This window comes from Trichechus manatus, unplaced genomic scaffold (genome assembly GCF_000243295.1).
Source record: "Trichechus manatus latirostris isolate Lorelei unplaced genomic scaffold, TriManLat1.0 scaffold00004, whole genome shotgun sequence".
Classification (NCBI taxonomy): Eukaryota; Metazoa; Chordata; class Mammalia; order Sirenia; family Trichechidae; genus Trichechus; species Trichechus manatus.
Genome location: NW_004443940.1, coordinates 11,220,793 through 11,238,555, shown reverse-complemented (window position 1 = coordinate 11,238,555; position 17,763 = coordinate 11,220,793). Strand labels below are relative to the sequence as shown.

General features: G+C 54.1%; 1 protein-coding gene across 14 annotated transcripts in view; it reads left to right on the top strand.

The window, feature by feature from the left end:
* Window positions 1-17,763, top strand: part of DYSF (dysferlin) — a 247,256-nt gene that overhangs the window by 103,229 nt on the left and 126,264 nt on the right. For all 14 annotated transcript variants that reach the window (XM_004369223.1, XM_004369219.1, XM_004369221.1 and 11 more), the window contains 7 exons: window positions 1,451-1,606; window positions 4,238-4,369; window positions 4,460-4,626; window positions 5,491-5,605; window positions 5,916-6,021; window positions 6,293-6,435; window positions 8,820-8,993. In XM_004369223.1, the coding sequence (XP_004369280.1) occupies window positions 1,451-1,606; window positions 4,238-4,369; window positions 4,460-4,626; window positions 5,491-5,605; window positions 5,916-6,021; window positions 6,293-6,435; window positions 8,820-8,993 (993 nt within the window). The remainder of the gene's footprint in view (window positions 1-1,450; window positions 1,607-4,237; window positions 4,370-4,459; window positions 4,627-5,490; window positions 5,606-5,915; window positions 6,022-6,292; window positions 6,436-8,819; window positions 8,994-17,763) is intronic.

The window sequence follows — 17,763 nt, the reverse complement described above, 5'->3', positions numbered from 1 at the left end:
CAGGCAAGCTGGCAACTTCAGTTTGTCCAGAGTGAGGGGAAAGGTCTGCTCACGTGGAAGACATGGCCAGAGCCGTGTGGGCACCAGGAGAGGAGGTGGGGGATGGTGAGGAAGGAGCTCTCAGACAGTGTGCAGGGAAGGGCAGGCCTGGAGGAGGACTTCAGGAGGAGCGAGTTGTGGAAAGAAGAGGGCGGCTGCCTGGGTGGTAGGAAAGGGCAGCTCTGGAAGGGAAGGTACCCCCAAAGTCCGCCTGGATGCCTCCCTGAGCAGGGTCTGTGGGCATGTGCCCAGTTACCTGGTGGACAGGTGCTTCTCAGCCACGGACTGACCCTCACACTGGCATGCACCATCCCCTCATGCTGATCATAGGCCACCCTCCATGATCCTGGCTCCAGACTCACCCCTGAACTCTCACCACAGAGGGATGAAGGTCAAACAGGGAGTCGCATCACAATCCCCTGGAGGGCTTGTTACAACAGGTTGGGGAGCACCCCCAGGGTTTGTGATTCAGCAGGTCTGGGGTGGGGCCTGAGAATTTGCACTTCAGATAGATTTTAGTGGTGGTGGCGCTCTGGAACCACACTTTGAGAACCATTGGTGTAGTGTCAAAAACACACATTTGGAGTCAGACAATTCCAGGTTGGCTGCTAACCTCTCTAAGCCCAAATTTCCTCACTTCCAATGGAGATGCCTGTCCCTGCCTCACGGGCTTGCTGTAGGAGTTCAGTGAAACTATACACATGAGATGCTTGGTGGATGCCCCACGAGCATCAGCTGTCACTGGTAGACCTGTTTAGAGGCCCAGCCTCGTCCCTGGGCACACATTGCTTACCAACCCCAGAAACAGATGGACCGTTGCCTAACCAGCCACCTCTCCACAGTGTGGCAGCTGGGAGCAGTTCTCACTGCTAGAGACCCTGAAGGGGGCCAGGGGCCTTGCAACTTGGTTCTGGGTAGTCAGCATTTTCAGTGCCCACTGCCACTGGGCCCAGAAAAGGGTCAGACCCCAAGGGTCCCTGTTGTTCGAGAGGAAGGGGGTGGAAGTGTCCCCTGGAGGAGCATGCCTTCGGCGCATCAGCTGCTGCTCTCGGGGCGAGGAAGAGGGGTGGCATCTTAAGTGCAGTATCTTCTCCCAGGTGAAGCTAAGTCCTCCAGTGTTTGCCCCAGGGAGGGGGGAATCTAAGCACTCAAGCTCTGGGCTCTAGACAGGAGTTGCTCTTCCCAGCAAATGTGGACTCAGCTCTGAATTTTTGGCCCTGTGAGCCAGGGGCAGCCCCATGCCCTGTCCTCAGGGGGCTCACGGCACAAAAGAGAGGTGCCCAGTCAGCCCCAGGTGGTCACGGGGAGACCTGGTGTGGGCAGCATGTGGGAGGTCTGCTCCGGTGTGGCTGTAGGGCTGGGCCTGGCCCGTCACTGGCCCTGCCCCGACCGCCTGCTGCCCTCTCTCCAGCCCCAGAACAGCTTGCCTGACATCGTCATCTGGATGCTGCAGGGAGACAAGCGTGTGGCATACCAGCGGGTGCCGGCCCATGAGGTCCTCTTCTCCAGGCGGGGCGCCAGCTACTGTGGCAAGAGTTGTGGGAAGCTGCAGACAATATTTCTGAAAGTGGGTTTCTTTCTTCTGAAATCATGACTGTATTCGCTAAACACAGGGCCTTCCTCCCTCCCCTTCTGTTTTCCGCTCCTCTTCCCTGCCCATCTCAGAGTCGTCTCAGAAGGGTCTTTGGGTAAAACAACAAGGTCCCCAGGGCCCGGGAAGCAGGCCTGTTCGTTCACCTACCACTCACTCCAAGTGGCTCTGTCGGCATTCAAGGCCTCCCCAGACTCAACTGCCTGTCCTTCATCCCAGCCTGGCCCACGTCCCCACAGTCTCCTTCACTCGCAACCTTCCCCTCCCCCACATCTCTCCTCCCATCCACACCAGGGCTACCTCCCATCTCACCTCTTCCAGGAAGTCTGAGTGACAGTTGGTGAACGCATTCATATATTGGCCAGTCATTCTTGTTCACACTGGGGTGGGTGGAGAGGACAGGTTCCAGCAGCACCGTGTGTGTGAACAAGGTGCCAGGGCAGGCTGGAACCCTGTGTGGCCTTGGGCCGGTCGTCTAACCTCTCTGAACTGCTCGCTGCCCTGTCACTTGTAAAGTGAGGATAAGGCTGCTCATGTCACATGCTTTGAGGGTTAAATTAGGTTTATGGGTCATGCTGGCCATAGATGATTATGAATGTTAGTTTTCCTCCTTTCTCCTCCCCTTTTGGGGAGCTCCCTTGCTCCCTGGGGAGACTGGGCTCCATAAACTATGATGGAGGCCAGTCCAAGGCCAGGGGTGAGCAGGTGTCTGTATGCGGGGTCTTCGGTACATCAGAGGAGAGGCCAGCTTTACCTAGAGGTGGGGGGCCTCTTGGGCAGTGGCCTGCCCCTCCCTCCTGCTCACCTGCCACCTGGGGCACATTTGCGATGCTATCCTAACCTCCTAGAATACTGCTTTTCACCTTCCTATGCCAGCTGTAGTCTAGAAGGGCAGAAGGGAAAGGAAGTCACAGAGGTGGCACATCTGAGTGGGTTAACCAGGGCCGACTGTGTGAGTAGTGTGAGGTGGGGCTGCAAGAACGTGCCTGGTGGACTCGCTGGGACCAGAAGAGCTCCAGGCTCTGACCTCTCAGCCTGCAGCCTTGGGGAAATGCAAGCTGAAAAATTTCCCTGATTCCAAGCAAAGGAAAAAAAAAAAAAAGATGTAGAATTGTTTCTCGAAGTCTTCCCCACTGAGTTTATGATCCCCGCCAGTAGCTCCTGAGCAAGCTCTGCAAAAATGTTGGCAGCAAGCAGAGACCAAAAAAACATTGGTGTTTCTTAACTTAAACCAAAGTTGGAAAAAATGAGCACCAGCAGAGAGGGAGAGGAACCCCAAACTAGACATTTCATTATTTGCTGTTGCTATTTTGGGTCCAGCAGGCTGGCCCCGTCTGGGGGAGGGCAGGGGAGAGAGCTGAGGGTGGACGGGGGAAGGGGGGGGTCAGGCATTCTTGCCATCTCCCTGGGGCTGGTGGTTTGGAGGGGAAAAGGCAACTAACTCACCCGGGGGAGGGGACAGCTGAAGCAAACAGCTCTGGGGAGGTGTCCAGGGGGGTGACTCGTGGCACCAGAGGCTCCTCCAGACAGAAGAGGGACTGGTGTGCAGTAGGGAAGCTTGAGATGTCACTGCCTTCTCATGTCCTGAGCCCCTTACCTACACTGGGCTCTGCCTCCAGGGACCTGGGCCTCCTCCACCAGTTTGGGACCCCATACCTTGGCCTCCTTTTCCTCTTCTGAACCCATCAAAACTTCCTTCTCCTCTCCAACAGCTCCCTGTCCCTCCAAGTTCATGTACACTAAACCTGGCTACTTAATGTGTTACGTTCTCTAGGAGACAATGCATTATCCTAGCGGTGAGGAACTTTTGCTCCTCAGGCCATATTTGATCCTTGGTTTCAATCAAATGGTGAAGTAATTGTGGAGAATACTTTTTTTTTTTTATGTTGTGTTGTTGTGGTTATTCCATTTTGGCAGAGCTTCTGAAAGTTTCAGGATAAAAAAGCGGTTGAAGACCAATGAATAGTGGTTCACATGCAGATAAACGCTTGGAAGGGCAGGGATATTAGATGATACACTAACGACCTGCCAAAAAAAGTACCGAAAATGAAGGGGGAAGCTTTAATTTCTTCTCCTTCCAGACCTGGATCATTGTACTTCCTTTAGAAACAAGTTGTAGAACTGTGCTATCCAATATGGTAGCCACATGTGCCTATTTAAATTTAAATTACTTAAAATTAAATAAACATTTAGTTCCTCAGTCATGCTAGTCACATTTCAAGTGTTCAATAGCCACATGTGGCTAGTGGTTACCATATTGTACCACACAGATATAGAACATTTCCATCACAGCAGAAAATTTCATTGGATAGCACTATTCTAGAAGAGGCCAGAAATGAGGATGTGGTGGGAGAAGGAGAGAATGGGGATGCCTGATCTAAGGTGACCCCCCACCCCCTGCAGAGAGCTCCTAAATGGGGAGGATGTAGTTTTCTCTCTTGGTGGGATGGAATAATGGAAAGTGGGGAGGTTTCTTAATTATACACTTGTCTTCCATAATATTGTGATGAGTCGCCCAACAGGGCACACAGCTGATTGAGTGTCCCCCAGTAGGGACGTTGTGATCCTGACAGGGTCTGTGCATTTCTGTTCTTCTCTGGTACCCAGTATCCGATGGAGAGTGTGCCTGGAGCCCGGATGCCAGTGCAGATACGGGTCAAGCTGTGGTTTGGGCTCTCAGTGGATGAGAAGGAGTTCAACCAGTTTGCTGAGGGGAAGCTCTCTGTCTTTGCTGAAACCGTGAGTGCCTGCCAGCCCACCCCTTGCCTCCCCCGACACCCAGAGCTTCCCATGGCCTCCACTCAGTTCTCTGTTTTGCTTGCTCTCCAGTATGAGAACCAGACCAAGCTGGCCCTGGTTGGGAACTGGGGCACAACGGGCCTTACCTACCCCAAGTTTTCTGATGTTACGGGCAAGATCAAGCTACCCAAGGACAGCTTCCGCCCCTCGACTGGCTGGGCCTGGGCTGGAGACTGGTTCGTGTGTCCAGAGAAGACGTGAGTTGTGGGTAGGGAGGGTTTAGAGACAGCCAGGCCAAGCTGCCCTCAGCGACCCCCACTCTGCCCTGTCCCTTTCCCTGCAATGCTCTGGCTCTCTGAACCCCCCTGCCTGCTCCTGCAGCCCACAGCTGGTCATAGGAACATCCACTTGAACTCTCCCAGGACTGGGGCTTACTGGGCAGCCAGTCCTTTCTAGAATGGCTCTAACAATCAGAAAGTCCTTTATTAGTAAACCATTCACCTATGCATACATCGGTCTTGTTCTGCTCCTCTGGGACACCACAGACAAGCCCATTCCTGCCACCATGCGTGCACCCTTCACGTGTTTGAGGCACGCCCACATGCTGTCCTCAGTGATCCTTTCCCGCTCTTAGTTCCTCCGAGCACACCTTTGTCTTTCTCCGTCAGCATTGCTGTCTCTACTTGTTTGTCTGCTCTCTTCCTGGTTGGTTGACATCCAACAGCTGTTTATTTTGTTTTTTATCTTTTTTTTTTTTTTTTTAATTGAAGTAGGACTATATATTGTAGTCAAACACTGAAATCTTAAGCCTACAGCTTGATACAATGTTACATTTCTACAACTCTCTGTTGAGCTTCCACTACCCACCAGGCCTTTGGTATCTGTCAGTTGATCTTTTTCTTTCTATTGTCTATGGCTGTCTCTCAATCCCCATCCCCCCCCATCCCCTTTTTGTCTCCCCTTGTCTCCCTGTACCTCCTTTCCCCCTCTGCTCTGTTGCTGTGGTAGTTGGGTGGGATGAGGCTGATGCATGCAGCTTGGCCCAGGCCCTGGGGGGCTCGCTGGCGACAGTGGGCAGGTGGAGTCTCCACAGAGTGGGGCTCTGACGGCGCTCTCCACAGCCTGCTCCATGACGCTGATGCAGGCCACCTGAGCTTTGTGGAGGAGGTGTTTGAGAACCAGACGCGGCTCCCTGGGGGCCAGTGGATCTACATGAGTGACAACTACACCGACGTGGTAAGGGGGTACTTGTGGGGCAGGTGGGTCTGCTCTTTCTGGCGTCCTGCACATGTAGGGCCAGGAGGGCCTGTGCCTCAGGGTTGGGATGTTTCTCCCCAGCCCCCACCTCGGGAGCTGCCAAGCTCTGGTTTACAGGGGACAGTGTGGGGCCCGGCATGGGGAGGGGGCTGGCTTGAGCCACACTGTTCTCCAGGGGCTCTGCCCCTCTGTCTGGGGCTGTGAGGCTGTGCTTTGTTTAGCTGTGTCTTTTTTGTCTCCCTAGTAATGTCTGTCTGTCTCACGTCTGTATGACCTGTTTTGTTCCTAGAATGGGGAGAAAGTGCTTCCCAAGGATGACATTGAGTGCCCACTGGGCTGGAAGTGGGAGGATGAAGAATGGTCGACGGACCTCAACCGGGCTGTGGACGAGCAAGGTGAGCAGGCACGCGGGGCCTGGGGAGCCCAGCCTGCCAGCTCTCCAGGCTTGTTGAGGTGGTAGGAAGACTGAGCGCAAGGGCCCCTTGGCCTGGGATCTTGCCTTTACTGGGCTACTTCATCTGGGGACTTCCTGAAGGCAGCCCCCATTTCAAGCTACAGATTAGGACCATCGTTGTTGGCTGCCCAAGAGTCTGTGAGCATGCCCCAAATGGGCCCCAGGAAACGTGGGGATTGCGGGGCAGTGAGTGATGAGTGCCCCTCCCCCAGGCTGGGAGTACAGCATCACCATCCCCCCGGACCGGAAACCGAGGCACTGGGTGCCCGCCGAGAAGATGTACTACACACACCGACGGCGACGCTGGGTCCGCCTGCGCAGGAGGGACCTTAGCCAAATGGAAGAGCTGAAGAGGGTGAGCCCAGGGGATGGTGGGTGAGGCTCCTGGTGGGGGCAGGCGAGCTGGGCACAGGTACAGGCCTGTGTGCACGCAGATACGTGAAATGTACCAAGGCACATGGGACTCACTCGAGACGCACACAGATTGCACCCGGTACACAGACACACAGATCATACCTGGCATACACACACGCACACAGATCACATTCAGCACACACATGCACACAGATCACACCCAGCACGCACACATGCACACAGATCACACTTGGCACATACACAGAACACAAACACACACAAAATCGCACCTGGCACACACATACACGCACACACATCGCACCCAGTACACACACAGATCACACGTGGCACACACACACAGAACACATCTGGCACACACACACTCACACAGATCACAACTAGCACAACACACTCACACAGATCACACCCAGCACAGGCACACACACACATCACACCCAGCACACATACTCACTCACACAGATCACAGCCAGCACAGGCACATTCTCATGGATCACGCCTGATATAGACATAGATGATATTTGGCACACACGTGCACAGATCACACCTGGCACACATACACATCGCACCCAGCACACATACACTCACACAGATTACACCCAGCACATGCAGACTCACACGGATCACCCCCGGCACACACACATGCACACACATTACTCGCAGCACACGCAGATGCCCACGGACTGCGTGAGGGGGTCGTGTGCAGAGCTCGCACCTGGACCTGGAAGACACAAGACATATGTGGTAAATGTGTGAGGCTGGGTTCCCTAGAGGCTGAAGTGAGACAGAGATTTGGCTACATGTATTTTATTAAGGCAGTGCTTTCAGGAAAACCTAGTAAAGGAGTGAGAAACTTGTAAGGGTGTGGCCTTGGGTAAAGTCAGCCTTGGCCTGAGCTCTGGCACGTGGAGGGGGAACACCCTGGAGAACCACAGAATCATCCTCACTAGAAGCAGTGAGGCTGGATTTCTGCACCCCCTTGGCCATCGATCATGGGCTGAGGGCTGCCGGGGGCAGGTGGGGACACATGCCCTCCCCAGCGAGGCGGCCCCCTTCAGCCAAGGGCAGTGCTCTGGAGCTGTCAGCTGCCGACACACAAGGTAGCTGGGGATGGGTGTCACAGAGTGTGCTGGCTGGGTGAAGGGTCTGGGTGGGCTCCTTGAGCTTTTGCTAGAGGACATGCACACAGTGTGAGCACACACGCACATGGATGTGCACAGATGCCCCAGGACACAGATGTGCAGAACGGTTGTGGTCTGCCTGACATCTGGGGTCAATGCAGGCCAGAGGCTGCCTCCCCTGGACCCACTCCATCTATACCCTTCCTTCCCAAGTATGCATTTGAGTTCTGGCCCAAGAACCAGGCCTCCCCCAGACCAGGAGTACCTCTGGCGTGACCCAGGTCCCTGCCTCTCTCTCTGGACACAGAGAATCTCGAGAGCAATGTTCCTGGGTCCAGGGAGGGGCAAGGCTTTTAGGCAAAAAGCTGCTCCTAGTACCACAAACTAGACAGACTCAGCTCTCTCCCTGGGGGCACCCAGTGGACAGGGATGAAGCCTCCGGGACTGGCACTTGTCACCATGCTTATGGCCCAGATCTGGGGTGGTGTCTGAGGACAGTCCCAGGCCTCTTTCTCCCAAGAGCTGAGTGGGGAAGGGCTTCCAGGGGAGCAGGAGTGAGCAGGGCTCCCTCCAGACCCTGGGAAAGGGTTCGCTCAGGCTCACCCACCCATTACCCTTTGCTCCTCAGGCTCCCCTTAATGTGGCCAGAACCTCCATAAGGGCAGGGCTGGGTCTGCAGAGGGGATGGTGTTCTATCAGACTGGGCTCTGTCAAGGCAGGTCCCAGCTCTGGGGCTTCTTGGCCATGGGGAGGGAGTACAGGGGGACCTTTCCACAGCCCCCTGGGGAGAAATAGCCTGGGGTTTGGGAAATGAGGTCTTCATTTTGCTCTGACTGGTAGACCCACATCTATTTTTATAGGATGTAAAGGAGTAAATAGAAATGACAAGAACACTTTGGATCCATGAAGTCCACCCATAATTCGAATAAACGCAAAGCCCAATGTTTTCACCAGTGCTTCAGTCTACCTTGAATACCTTCCCTTTCTGCCTCCTCACTTGTCCCCACAGCCCAGGAAGCCTCTTCTCTCCTCCTGTTTTTCTGACGTGGGTCTCTTGCCACTGTAGAAGTTGCTCAAAGCCCCCCTCCTCCACGTGGCCCTCCCAGGTTTTTCCACCTGGAGGGTGCTGGTGCGGGACCCTGGTGGGGAGTCCTGGGGGGACAGGAAGGGCACAGCTGGAGCTGAGCTCAGGACTCCCTGTGACCTCCCAGACCAGCCTCTGAGTCTGCCTGTTCTCTCCGTGCAGCACCGGCAGGCCGAGGCGGAGGGTGAGGGCTGGGAGTACGCCTCCCTCTTTGGCTGGAAGTTCCACCTGGAGTACCGCAAGACAGATGCCTTCCGCCGCCGCCGCTGGCGCCGCCGCATGGAGCCGCTGGAGAAGACGGGGCCTGCGGCTGTGTTTGCCCTCGAAGGGGCTCTGGTACGTGGGGCTGTACTGCCATGGGTAGGGTGAGTGCTGCTTGGCTTCCCAGGCTGTTTGGGGCTGATGTGGGGGCGGTGCAGGGACTCCCAGGTTAGGGCTTTTGGCAGGAACACTGGCCGGTCATCCTGGTTTCACTTCCTCTGGGTTGCGTGTGGCGTAGTAGGCACTAGTCTGGGTGTCCTCCTAAAATAAAACAGCTCCTTTCTTGGCACCGAATGACCCCGCTGGTGCTTTGAGTAGTCAAGATGGGAGGAGAGTGGGGAGGGCATTGGCCCTCTGATCATCTGACCTGTGACTGGAACCCAGGGACGCTGGCTCTTCTTGAAGAGGTAGGCTGGTATAGCAATGGGCTGGGGAGGCCTCACCGATGGTAATAGTCAAAGAAATCTGGTGACCGCTGAATATCCTTGGTTGGATGTGTGTCCTTCTGGGACAGAGGCCATCTCATGGACATCCCCAGGAATTTGGGGGGAGATGCCTCAGAACCTGAGCCCAGGCTGGCTGTCCTGCTTCACTGTGCATTTTCTGTAGCCACTGGAAGGTTGAAAGTTGTCCATGGACTGGGTGATGGACTCTCAAAAAGAGATGGGCAAGCCCTTCCTGGACAGTTTCAATGGGAACACTCAGGGCCAAGACACAGCCTGTTTCCTCGCTCTGTTGGCCTAGGGATTTCCGGAAGTGGGTGAGATGCCCCCTTAAATCCAGTCAGAAATCTTGTGTGCCCCCTGTGAGGGCTTTAGGCTGTGACCTTGGGGAGCAGGGACCCCCAGCTGCACTGGCGGATGGAATCTGAGGGTGTCCATGTGTAGCCAGCTGTGTGTGTGTCTCTGTGTGTGTACAAGCTTATTTGGTTGTGGAGAGGAGCCCCTGGTCCAGCCCTGGACTAGGCTGCGGGCAGGGGCAGTACAGTGGGCAGGTCCAGTATCTGATGGAGTGGGAACAAGGAAGGGAATTGGGGCCAGCAGTGGCTCCGAGAGGGAGCGGGCAGGGGATGGCATGTTCTGTCATTCTCGGGCTGTGATGGGTGGGCCAGGTCCAGTGGTGGCAATATGGCAGAGGAGACTCTGGAGGCCAGATGATGTCAGAGAAGTATTACAGGCTCAGGAGGGAGCCCCCTCTGGTCTTAGGGCCAAGGCCAGTCTAGTTCCTAGTTGGGGTAGTGGGCTGAGGGCAGATAGATAGAGCCCTGAACTGATACCTAGGCCAGGTCCCAGCAGGCCAGGATGAAACTGCTGCCTGGGTCAGAGCTGGCAACAGCCAGGGAGTCTCATGGGCCAGGGCTGGTGTTCAGTGACTCCCGTCTTGAGTCAGAAAGGGCCTGAGTTGGGCTTGGAGGTGTGGGTGCTGGTGGTGGTCATGTGGCTCCAGCTGAGGGGTGGGAGGATGAAGAGCTGTAGAGTCAGAGGCTGTGGCAGGCCACAGAGTCAGGGCCAGGTCTAAGAAGGTGAGGCATGCACCCTGAGTAACCAGGCCTCGTTTTCATCAGACGGAAACTCAACTCAAAGTGGCTTAAAAGACATGGGGAGTTTATGGGCTCACATGTAGTCCTCGGGTGATGCAAATGGTGAACACACTTGGTTGCTAACTGAAAGGTTGGAGGTTTGAATCTACCCAGAGGTGCCTTGGAAGAAAGTCCTGGCGATCTGCTTCCAAAAAAAGTCAGCCATTGAAAACACTATGGAGTACAGTTCTACTGTGACACATATGGGGTCACCAGGAGTTGGAGTCAACTCCACAGCAATGGATTTATCTTTTTTTTTTTTGTTCATATAGCTGGGTGAGCCTACGAGATGAATCAGGCGTTATGCTGGCTGGAAATAGGGGTTCACAGGGTGTCCCCAGGGCTCTGTTCCTGACTTGCTGCTCTGTCTTTACCTCATTCTCACACAGGCTGGCTCCACTTGGTAGCAAAGATGGCCGCCATGATGAAAGGCTTACCTCATCCTTACAGCCAGCACAGCCCACCCCACCGTCACTCTCTGTTTTTCTTATAGGTAGAGATCCCAGAGAAAGTGCCACTTTAATAAGACCAGTGACAGTCTTGCATATGAGGACTGGCTGCTTGGGCCAAGTGCCTGGCCCCAACCAGCCCGATGACTGAGGGTGAGGAGTGGGGTGTTCTGTTTGGCCATCCTGAGCCATACCCCTTCTCTGTGATTGACAGCCCCACCAGGCCGGGGAGACGTGCTTCTAAGAAGGAAAAAAAAAAGGCTGGGCGAAGAGTTAGAGATGGTGACCATAGGCCTTTACTCAGTGAACAGAAGGGGGCCTGTGTGAGTTGTTGAGCAGAGGACTGTTCTGGTCTGGGTTGGGCTTTTGGGGTACTAATCAAGTAGTTGTAGAGGATGGTTGGGAGGGAGAGCCTCCTGTCAGGAGACCATTCAGGAGTTGGGTGGAAATCTGGGCATGAGGTGATCATCTGGGTGGGACCAGAGTGGAGGGAGGTGGAACGGCAGGGCTTGGGAAGGGGAGTCAAAGAGGCCTCAGAGGCTCCGCTGGGTGGACAGCAGTGCTGTTCCCATTGCCAGGCCTCGAGCGGGGTGTGCCTGGGGCCACGATGAGTCCACATTTGGCCCTGGCAAGTCTGACACACGGTGAAGTACAGGGTAAGGAAGACGGATCTGCGGCTGCCTGCCAGACAGCCCAGAGGAGGTTGCCCAGGAGGCCGCTGGTGGGCGAGGGGGCCCAGCGTCAGCTGTGAGGTGAGGGCCGGAGAGAGAAGGAGCAGACAGCGAGGCCAGGGGTGCCTGGGACTTGTGGATGGAAACATGGACAGACTCTGGGGCTGGCCCACCCTGGAGGACCCCACTGCCAAGCTTTCATGGTGCAGTGACTGGGAGAAGGAAGGGGACATTTATTTCCCAGAAACAGAGAAGCCACCTGGTTTTTTCTCTAAGATGGGAGAAAACCTGAAGGATCACTTAAATCCAGTGTCCAGTCAACAGAGAGGGATGGTGACTGTAGTGCAAAGGTGATTCACCTATGATATGCAGAGGAAACCAACACAGTGAACCCCTATGACTCTTGTGGGAACTTGGCTGACACAGAGAACCAGAGGGAGACCACTGGCTGGAGAGATTGGGTCCCCCGAACCTGGAGTTGGAGGGCCACAAAGTTTTGGAAAGCCTTTAGGAGTGGCAAGCATTTGGACAGGGCCACAGGCCCATTTGACAATAACCATCTGGACAACACTGCACCTGAGTGAAGTTAGCACCTGTCAGCCCCAGCACACACACACACACACACACACACACGCACGCACGCAGGCACGCATGGACGCACACACTCACAGACACTCTCCTTCCACAGTCACATTTACATGCTTCCTGCCAGGACTCATGACAGCCTGGACTCCCCATCAAGTGCCCAGTCTCTGTTGTCTTCGTCCTGGCGTGTACAAAATGTACAGATGCCCCAGCAAGGCACTGGGGCTAAAGCGCCCCCTCCGTCATGGGGTAGATGGTTGGGTTTTCTGGGCGCCTAGGACCCAGCTCCTGTCCCGAGGGCTGGTCTTTGCCCACTGGTCACTGCTGCCTGTTGATTCATATAGCGAAAGCATTCTGGAATGGCGAGGCTTCTGAGTCAGGCTGGTTTGGTTTGATTTTGGCTTCCTCTGCTTATTAGCTATGGACAGGTCACTTATCCTTTAGTGACTCTGTTACCTCATCATGAAAGTTAACCTCAGCCTAGGGTGACTGTAAGGATTAAATGACATGACGCATGCAGAGAAGCGCTCCTCAGGCTTAATGAGCATAGGAACCATTTGGGGAGGTTGTTAAAATGTAGACTCTTCATCCAGAGGTCTGGGTGGGGCCCAAGAGTTTCCATTTCTAACGAGCGATGCTGATGCTGCGGGTCCAAGGACCATCTATGGGTAGCAAGGGTGTGGAGTACAGAGTGCTTCATGAAGATGAGGGTGGTGGTCATATCAGCCCCCCTTGGATGCCTTTCTGAGAGAGGCAGGTGTGTCTCTACCCGACGTGGCTGAAGGTGTGTGGCGAGGGCCCTGGAGAGGAAGGCAGAGGGAGATGACATGTCCCCCCTGCTCCTTGGGGGAAGAAAAGTGATCTTTACTTCTAAGATTGCTCTCATCTGATGGTGGAGGCGTGGCAAACTCCTCTCTGATAAGGGAGAGCGTTTACATGTCAGCGCAAGGAAACCCAGTGGAATCTGCATCTTTGAAGTGCTGGAGGCTGGAACAAGTCATTCCAGATTGAGGGTGCCTGGTGAAGGAGAGCTTCTTGGAGGAGGACATTGTGAGGCAGATCTTGAAGGAGTCCAGGGAGGGACTGTGGGTGGGGGCCAGGTGGCCTTCCCAGGAATTGTGTTTGGATATCTGTGCCCCAGGACAAGGCCTGTGGTGTCCCCTGACCTCCTACCACCCCATCTCTGGCCCATGAGTCCACCAGCAGGCTGGGCTGTGCTTGCCAGCTCTCTTCTTGAAGACGTCTCTGGAAGGCAAGCCCTGTCTGCTCATTAGCACGGGCAGCCTTTCCCTGAAACTTTCTGCAGGGGCCAAGCCTGGCTCCCTCTGCGGAGCGGGAGGCCCTGGCTCCGTCTGCTAATCGTCTGCTGTCTCCATCCCGAGCATTATTTTCGTATTATTCTTTTTCCAGCTAATATCCTGGCATTCCCAAAGACACCAGGTTTCATAATCTTCCTGGCGTTCCCAGGGAGCTGGGAAGCGGAGCACAAAGCCGCTATTATAGCAAGTTCCATCCAGCCTCCCTCTCCTCGCCCCACACCCCTCGCTGCCGACGCCGCCACCACCACCACTGCCGGCTCCCACCCAGTCACCCCCTCCCGACGCCATCGGCCTCTCTGGGAACTCTGGTGACTGGCTGCCGGGGATGAGCTCACAGAATCCATCCTGTTGCCCTTGTCCTGGGCCTGCCCTCCACGCGCGAGGATTTTTCCAGAGCCCTGCTTCCGTGCTTGGCCCTGGGTTGGGAAGGGTTTTCTGAGATGCCTGAGCTTGGGCAGGGAGAGGAGGGGATGTCGGCAACGTGTGCTCATAGTCTTGGAGATTTTTAGAGCTGGAAGGGACTCTGTCACGTTCTAAAGGTGCTCTTGACCTGGCTGCAGAGCTATAGGGTGCTCTTGAAGTTGGATGCAAAACCATACATGTATGATGTGTGTGTATGTGATGGCCATATTCTGGCGTAAGGTCTGTGGTTTCATCCAACTCTCAGGGAGATCCAGGACTCAAAAGAGTATAAACCCAAAACGACTGCTGTCAAGTTGATTCCGACTCTTAGCGATCCTATAGGACAGAGTATAGGGTTTCCGAGGCTGTAAATCGTTATGGAAACAGACTGCCACATCTTTCTTCTGCAGAGCAGCTGGTGAGTTCGAACCACTGACCTTTCTTTCGATTGGCAGCTGAACTCTTTAACTACTGCGCCACCAGGGCTCTTCGAAAGAGCATAAGAATTACTAATTACTAAAGTCCATTTTACCGTGTGCCAAAACCCAGGCTGAGAGCTTTATGTATGCACCATCTCATTTTATCCTCACAATGACCCCATGAGGCTGGATTCTGTTATCATCCCCATTTTACAGTTGGGGATACTGAGGCTCTAGAACTGTGTGGCTGTTTAAATTCACATTTAAAGCAATTAAAATAAGTAATTCACTTCCTCAGTTACACTAGCCACACCTGGCTATTGGCTACCCGGTTGGACAGAGCATCGATAGAGCCGTTCCATCCCTGCAAACAGCTCTGTTGGGCAGCGCGGCTGTAGAACAACTCTGAGTCCCTACTGTTACCCCGGAAGGAACTGAGGCCCGAAAGGGGTTTGTCCATGCACAACGTGAGTCAGTATTAGAATCAAGACCAGAATAGCAGGCTCTTCTGCCCTTGCTTCCCAGGTGTCTCTTGACCACAGGCCAAACCACCCAACTGGTGCTTTTATGTCCCCACTCAGTGGCTGACCCCTCACAAAGGGCTCTTTGGGGCAAGGTCCTAAGGATGAAGGGTTTGATTGGCCAGCTGCTGGGTAGCTGGCTAGAGCTGTTGGCTCTGGGCATCACCCTTCCCACCTTGTAGCCAAGCAGCCTGACCTCCCTGGGGCAGCTGGGAAAGTAGACAGGAGTTGGCACCTTTGCCCCCACCTCAGGAAGCCTCCAGTCGGCTGGCAGAGGCCTGAACCCTGACCTTAAGTAGAGAGGACCTATAGAAATGGGAACTCCAAGCCCTGGCCTCCAGGAGGGCAGGGCAGTGAGTTTCTAGAAATTTGTCCATATGGAGGGCAGGGCAGAGGGGTGGGGAGTCAGAAGTGCTGGGAAGGGGGTCAGGGAGAAGCTGGTGCTGGATAGGGATAACTTAGGATGTATTCCCAGAAGAGATGACTTTTAAGCTGGCTTAAAAGGGAGGTCAGACTTGGGTAGGGAGAGGAGGGGAGAGCTCTGGACCTGGAAGAGGCCATGCTGTGCACAGGGCACCCAGGCAGGGTTCCTGGGTAGGTACTTTGAGCAGGGCAGCATCTGGAAGGTGGGAAGCGTTTGCCTCAGTAAGTAACCGAGGCCACGGCTGGCCTGTGACTGGGCTGTTGGGAGATGGCTGGGTGTATCATTGGACCCTGATTCTCAAATATTACTAATTGAGCTAATTACTGTTCCCTACCTGATGTGCGCTAGCAAGAGCGCCTGAGGGCTGGCCCCTTTCAAGCACGGCCTCCCTGTCCCTTCTGCTCCCCTAGATAGAGGACAGTTTGGGTGATTCCTCTAAATGCCTGGACCTGGGTCTGTCTGAGGGTGTGGTCTGAGCCCCATGTTGTCGCGCTCAGGATCTAGATGCTGGAGTCTGGAGGGTTGGTTTGTGTGTCTGTGTACGACAGAATGCAAGCCCATGGATGCTTGGGTGCTGAGGAGTCGTGTGTGTCCCAGTTGGGTAGGCGTGTTGGGTGTCCTCCATCTGTGTCACTGCGTGCACATACATGAGGTTCCAGGACCACCATAGCGTCACCATAGGATGACCGTATGCTTTCTTGCCTGGTCTGGGACACTATCAATAATTATGCTGGAACAACAGGTGTAAGCTAGGATCATTCTAGGCACACTGGGGCATACAGTTGTCCTAATTACTGAGACACTCTGGCATGGGATGAAGCCTGCTTGAGAGTGCTCTGCAACCTCCACGTGTGGAGACATGGAATCCCTACACACACACACACACACACACACACACACACACACACACACACACACACACACACACACACAACCGTGCGTGCTCACGCCAGCCCACACGTGGCATTCCTGGATTCTCCAGGTTTCCTGATTCCACTCCCAGCCGGTCATTTTGCAGAGTTTAGCAGTTGCTGCTGAGTCCTGGCTACAGCTGTAAATTAAATGGGGTTGCACCCTCACCTGCTATTCCACTTACGGCTGCCATCAGCCCTGATTAGGAAGGAAGGCCTGTGTGTTAACCTCGTTCCCTCTTCTAGAGGGTTCTTCTCCTTTGGCCTGGCCTGCTGGCCTGTGTGGGGTTTTCCTGCAAGCTGAGGCAACCCTGAGGCTGGGGCAGTGAAGTGAGTCCTGGGCGGCCCACAGCCCTGACTTGGCACTCAGCCCTGTCCTGCCCCAGAACCACCCTGCTCAGGTGCTCTGAGTTCTGATGGGGAAGCAGGAGCCTGGGAAGAGCCCTAAGTGTGGGCTGGGAGACACGGGCGCTGCCGGCTCATTTGCTGTGTACCTGAGGGAAGCCATTAACCTCTCTGGCTCCCAGTTTTCTCACTTTTCAGACAAGGATAATAACAACACAGCTAAAATAATAGTCTACTATTATAGAGCAGGGGTTGGCAAACGACAGCCCACAGGCCAAACTTGGTCTGCAGCCTGTTTTTGTAAATAAGGTTTCATTGGAACATGGCCAATGCTCATTGTTTATGTATTGCCTATGGCTACTTTTGCACTTTAATGGCAGAGCTGAATAGTTGCAAGAGACTATATGGCCTGCAAAGGCAAAAATATTTACTATCTGGCCTTTTACAGAAAGTCTGTGGAGCCTTATTCTAGCATATACAGTGTGCCAGGCACTGCCCTCTGCCCTGTTCACATATTATCTCATTTAATCTTCCCAGCTATCCTAGAAGATAGGTTCTTTTTGTATGTCCATTTTACAGATAAGCAAACTGAGGCACAGAGAAGGCAAGGAATAATTATTCTAGCTGTGTTTCCTAACAGGAGTACCTTGACCGTCATACGGCTAATGGCTGGGTTGTGCGAGGTTCATAGCACTCTCCCCTCCTTGTCATGTTGCTGTTTGAGTGTCGCAGCAAAGCTGGTCATGAAGGTCACACCTTAAGGCAGTGATGTTCTGGTAAGGGTTTAACAACCAGCTCTCCAGAAACAGAAACAGCCCTGATCTGTTGCATTTGCTGATGTCCGTGGTGTAAATATCCCTGCCATGGTCACTTTGAAGCTATCAACGTGACATCACTGAATGTGGAGTTGGGAAGAGATGGGCTGTAGCACACCATTGTGTACTATTTCTATCGCACAGATGCCCTAGACAGAAATAACCCCAAGAGCATCAAACCAAAACCAAACCAAAACCAAACCAAACCAGTTGCCATCGAGTCGACCCTAACTCACGGTGACCCCGTGTGTGTCAGAGTAGAACTGTGCTCCATAGGGTTTTCTGTGGCTGCTTTTTTTTTTTTTTATTTTATTGTACTTCAGGTGAAGGCTTACAGAACAAATAGTTTCTCATGAAACAGTAGTACACATGTTGTTTTATGACATTGGTTAACAACCCCACAAC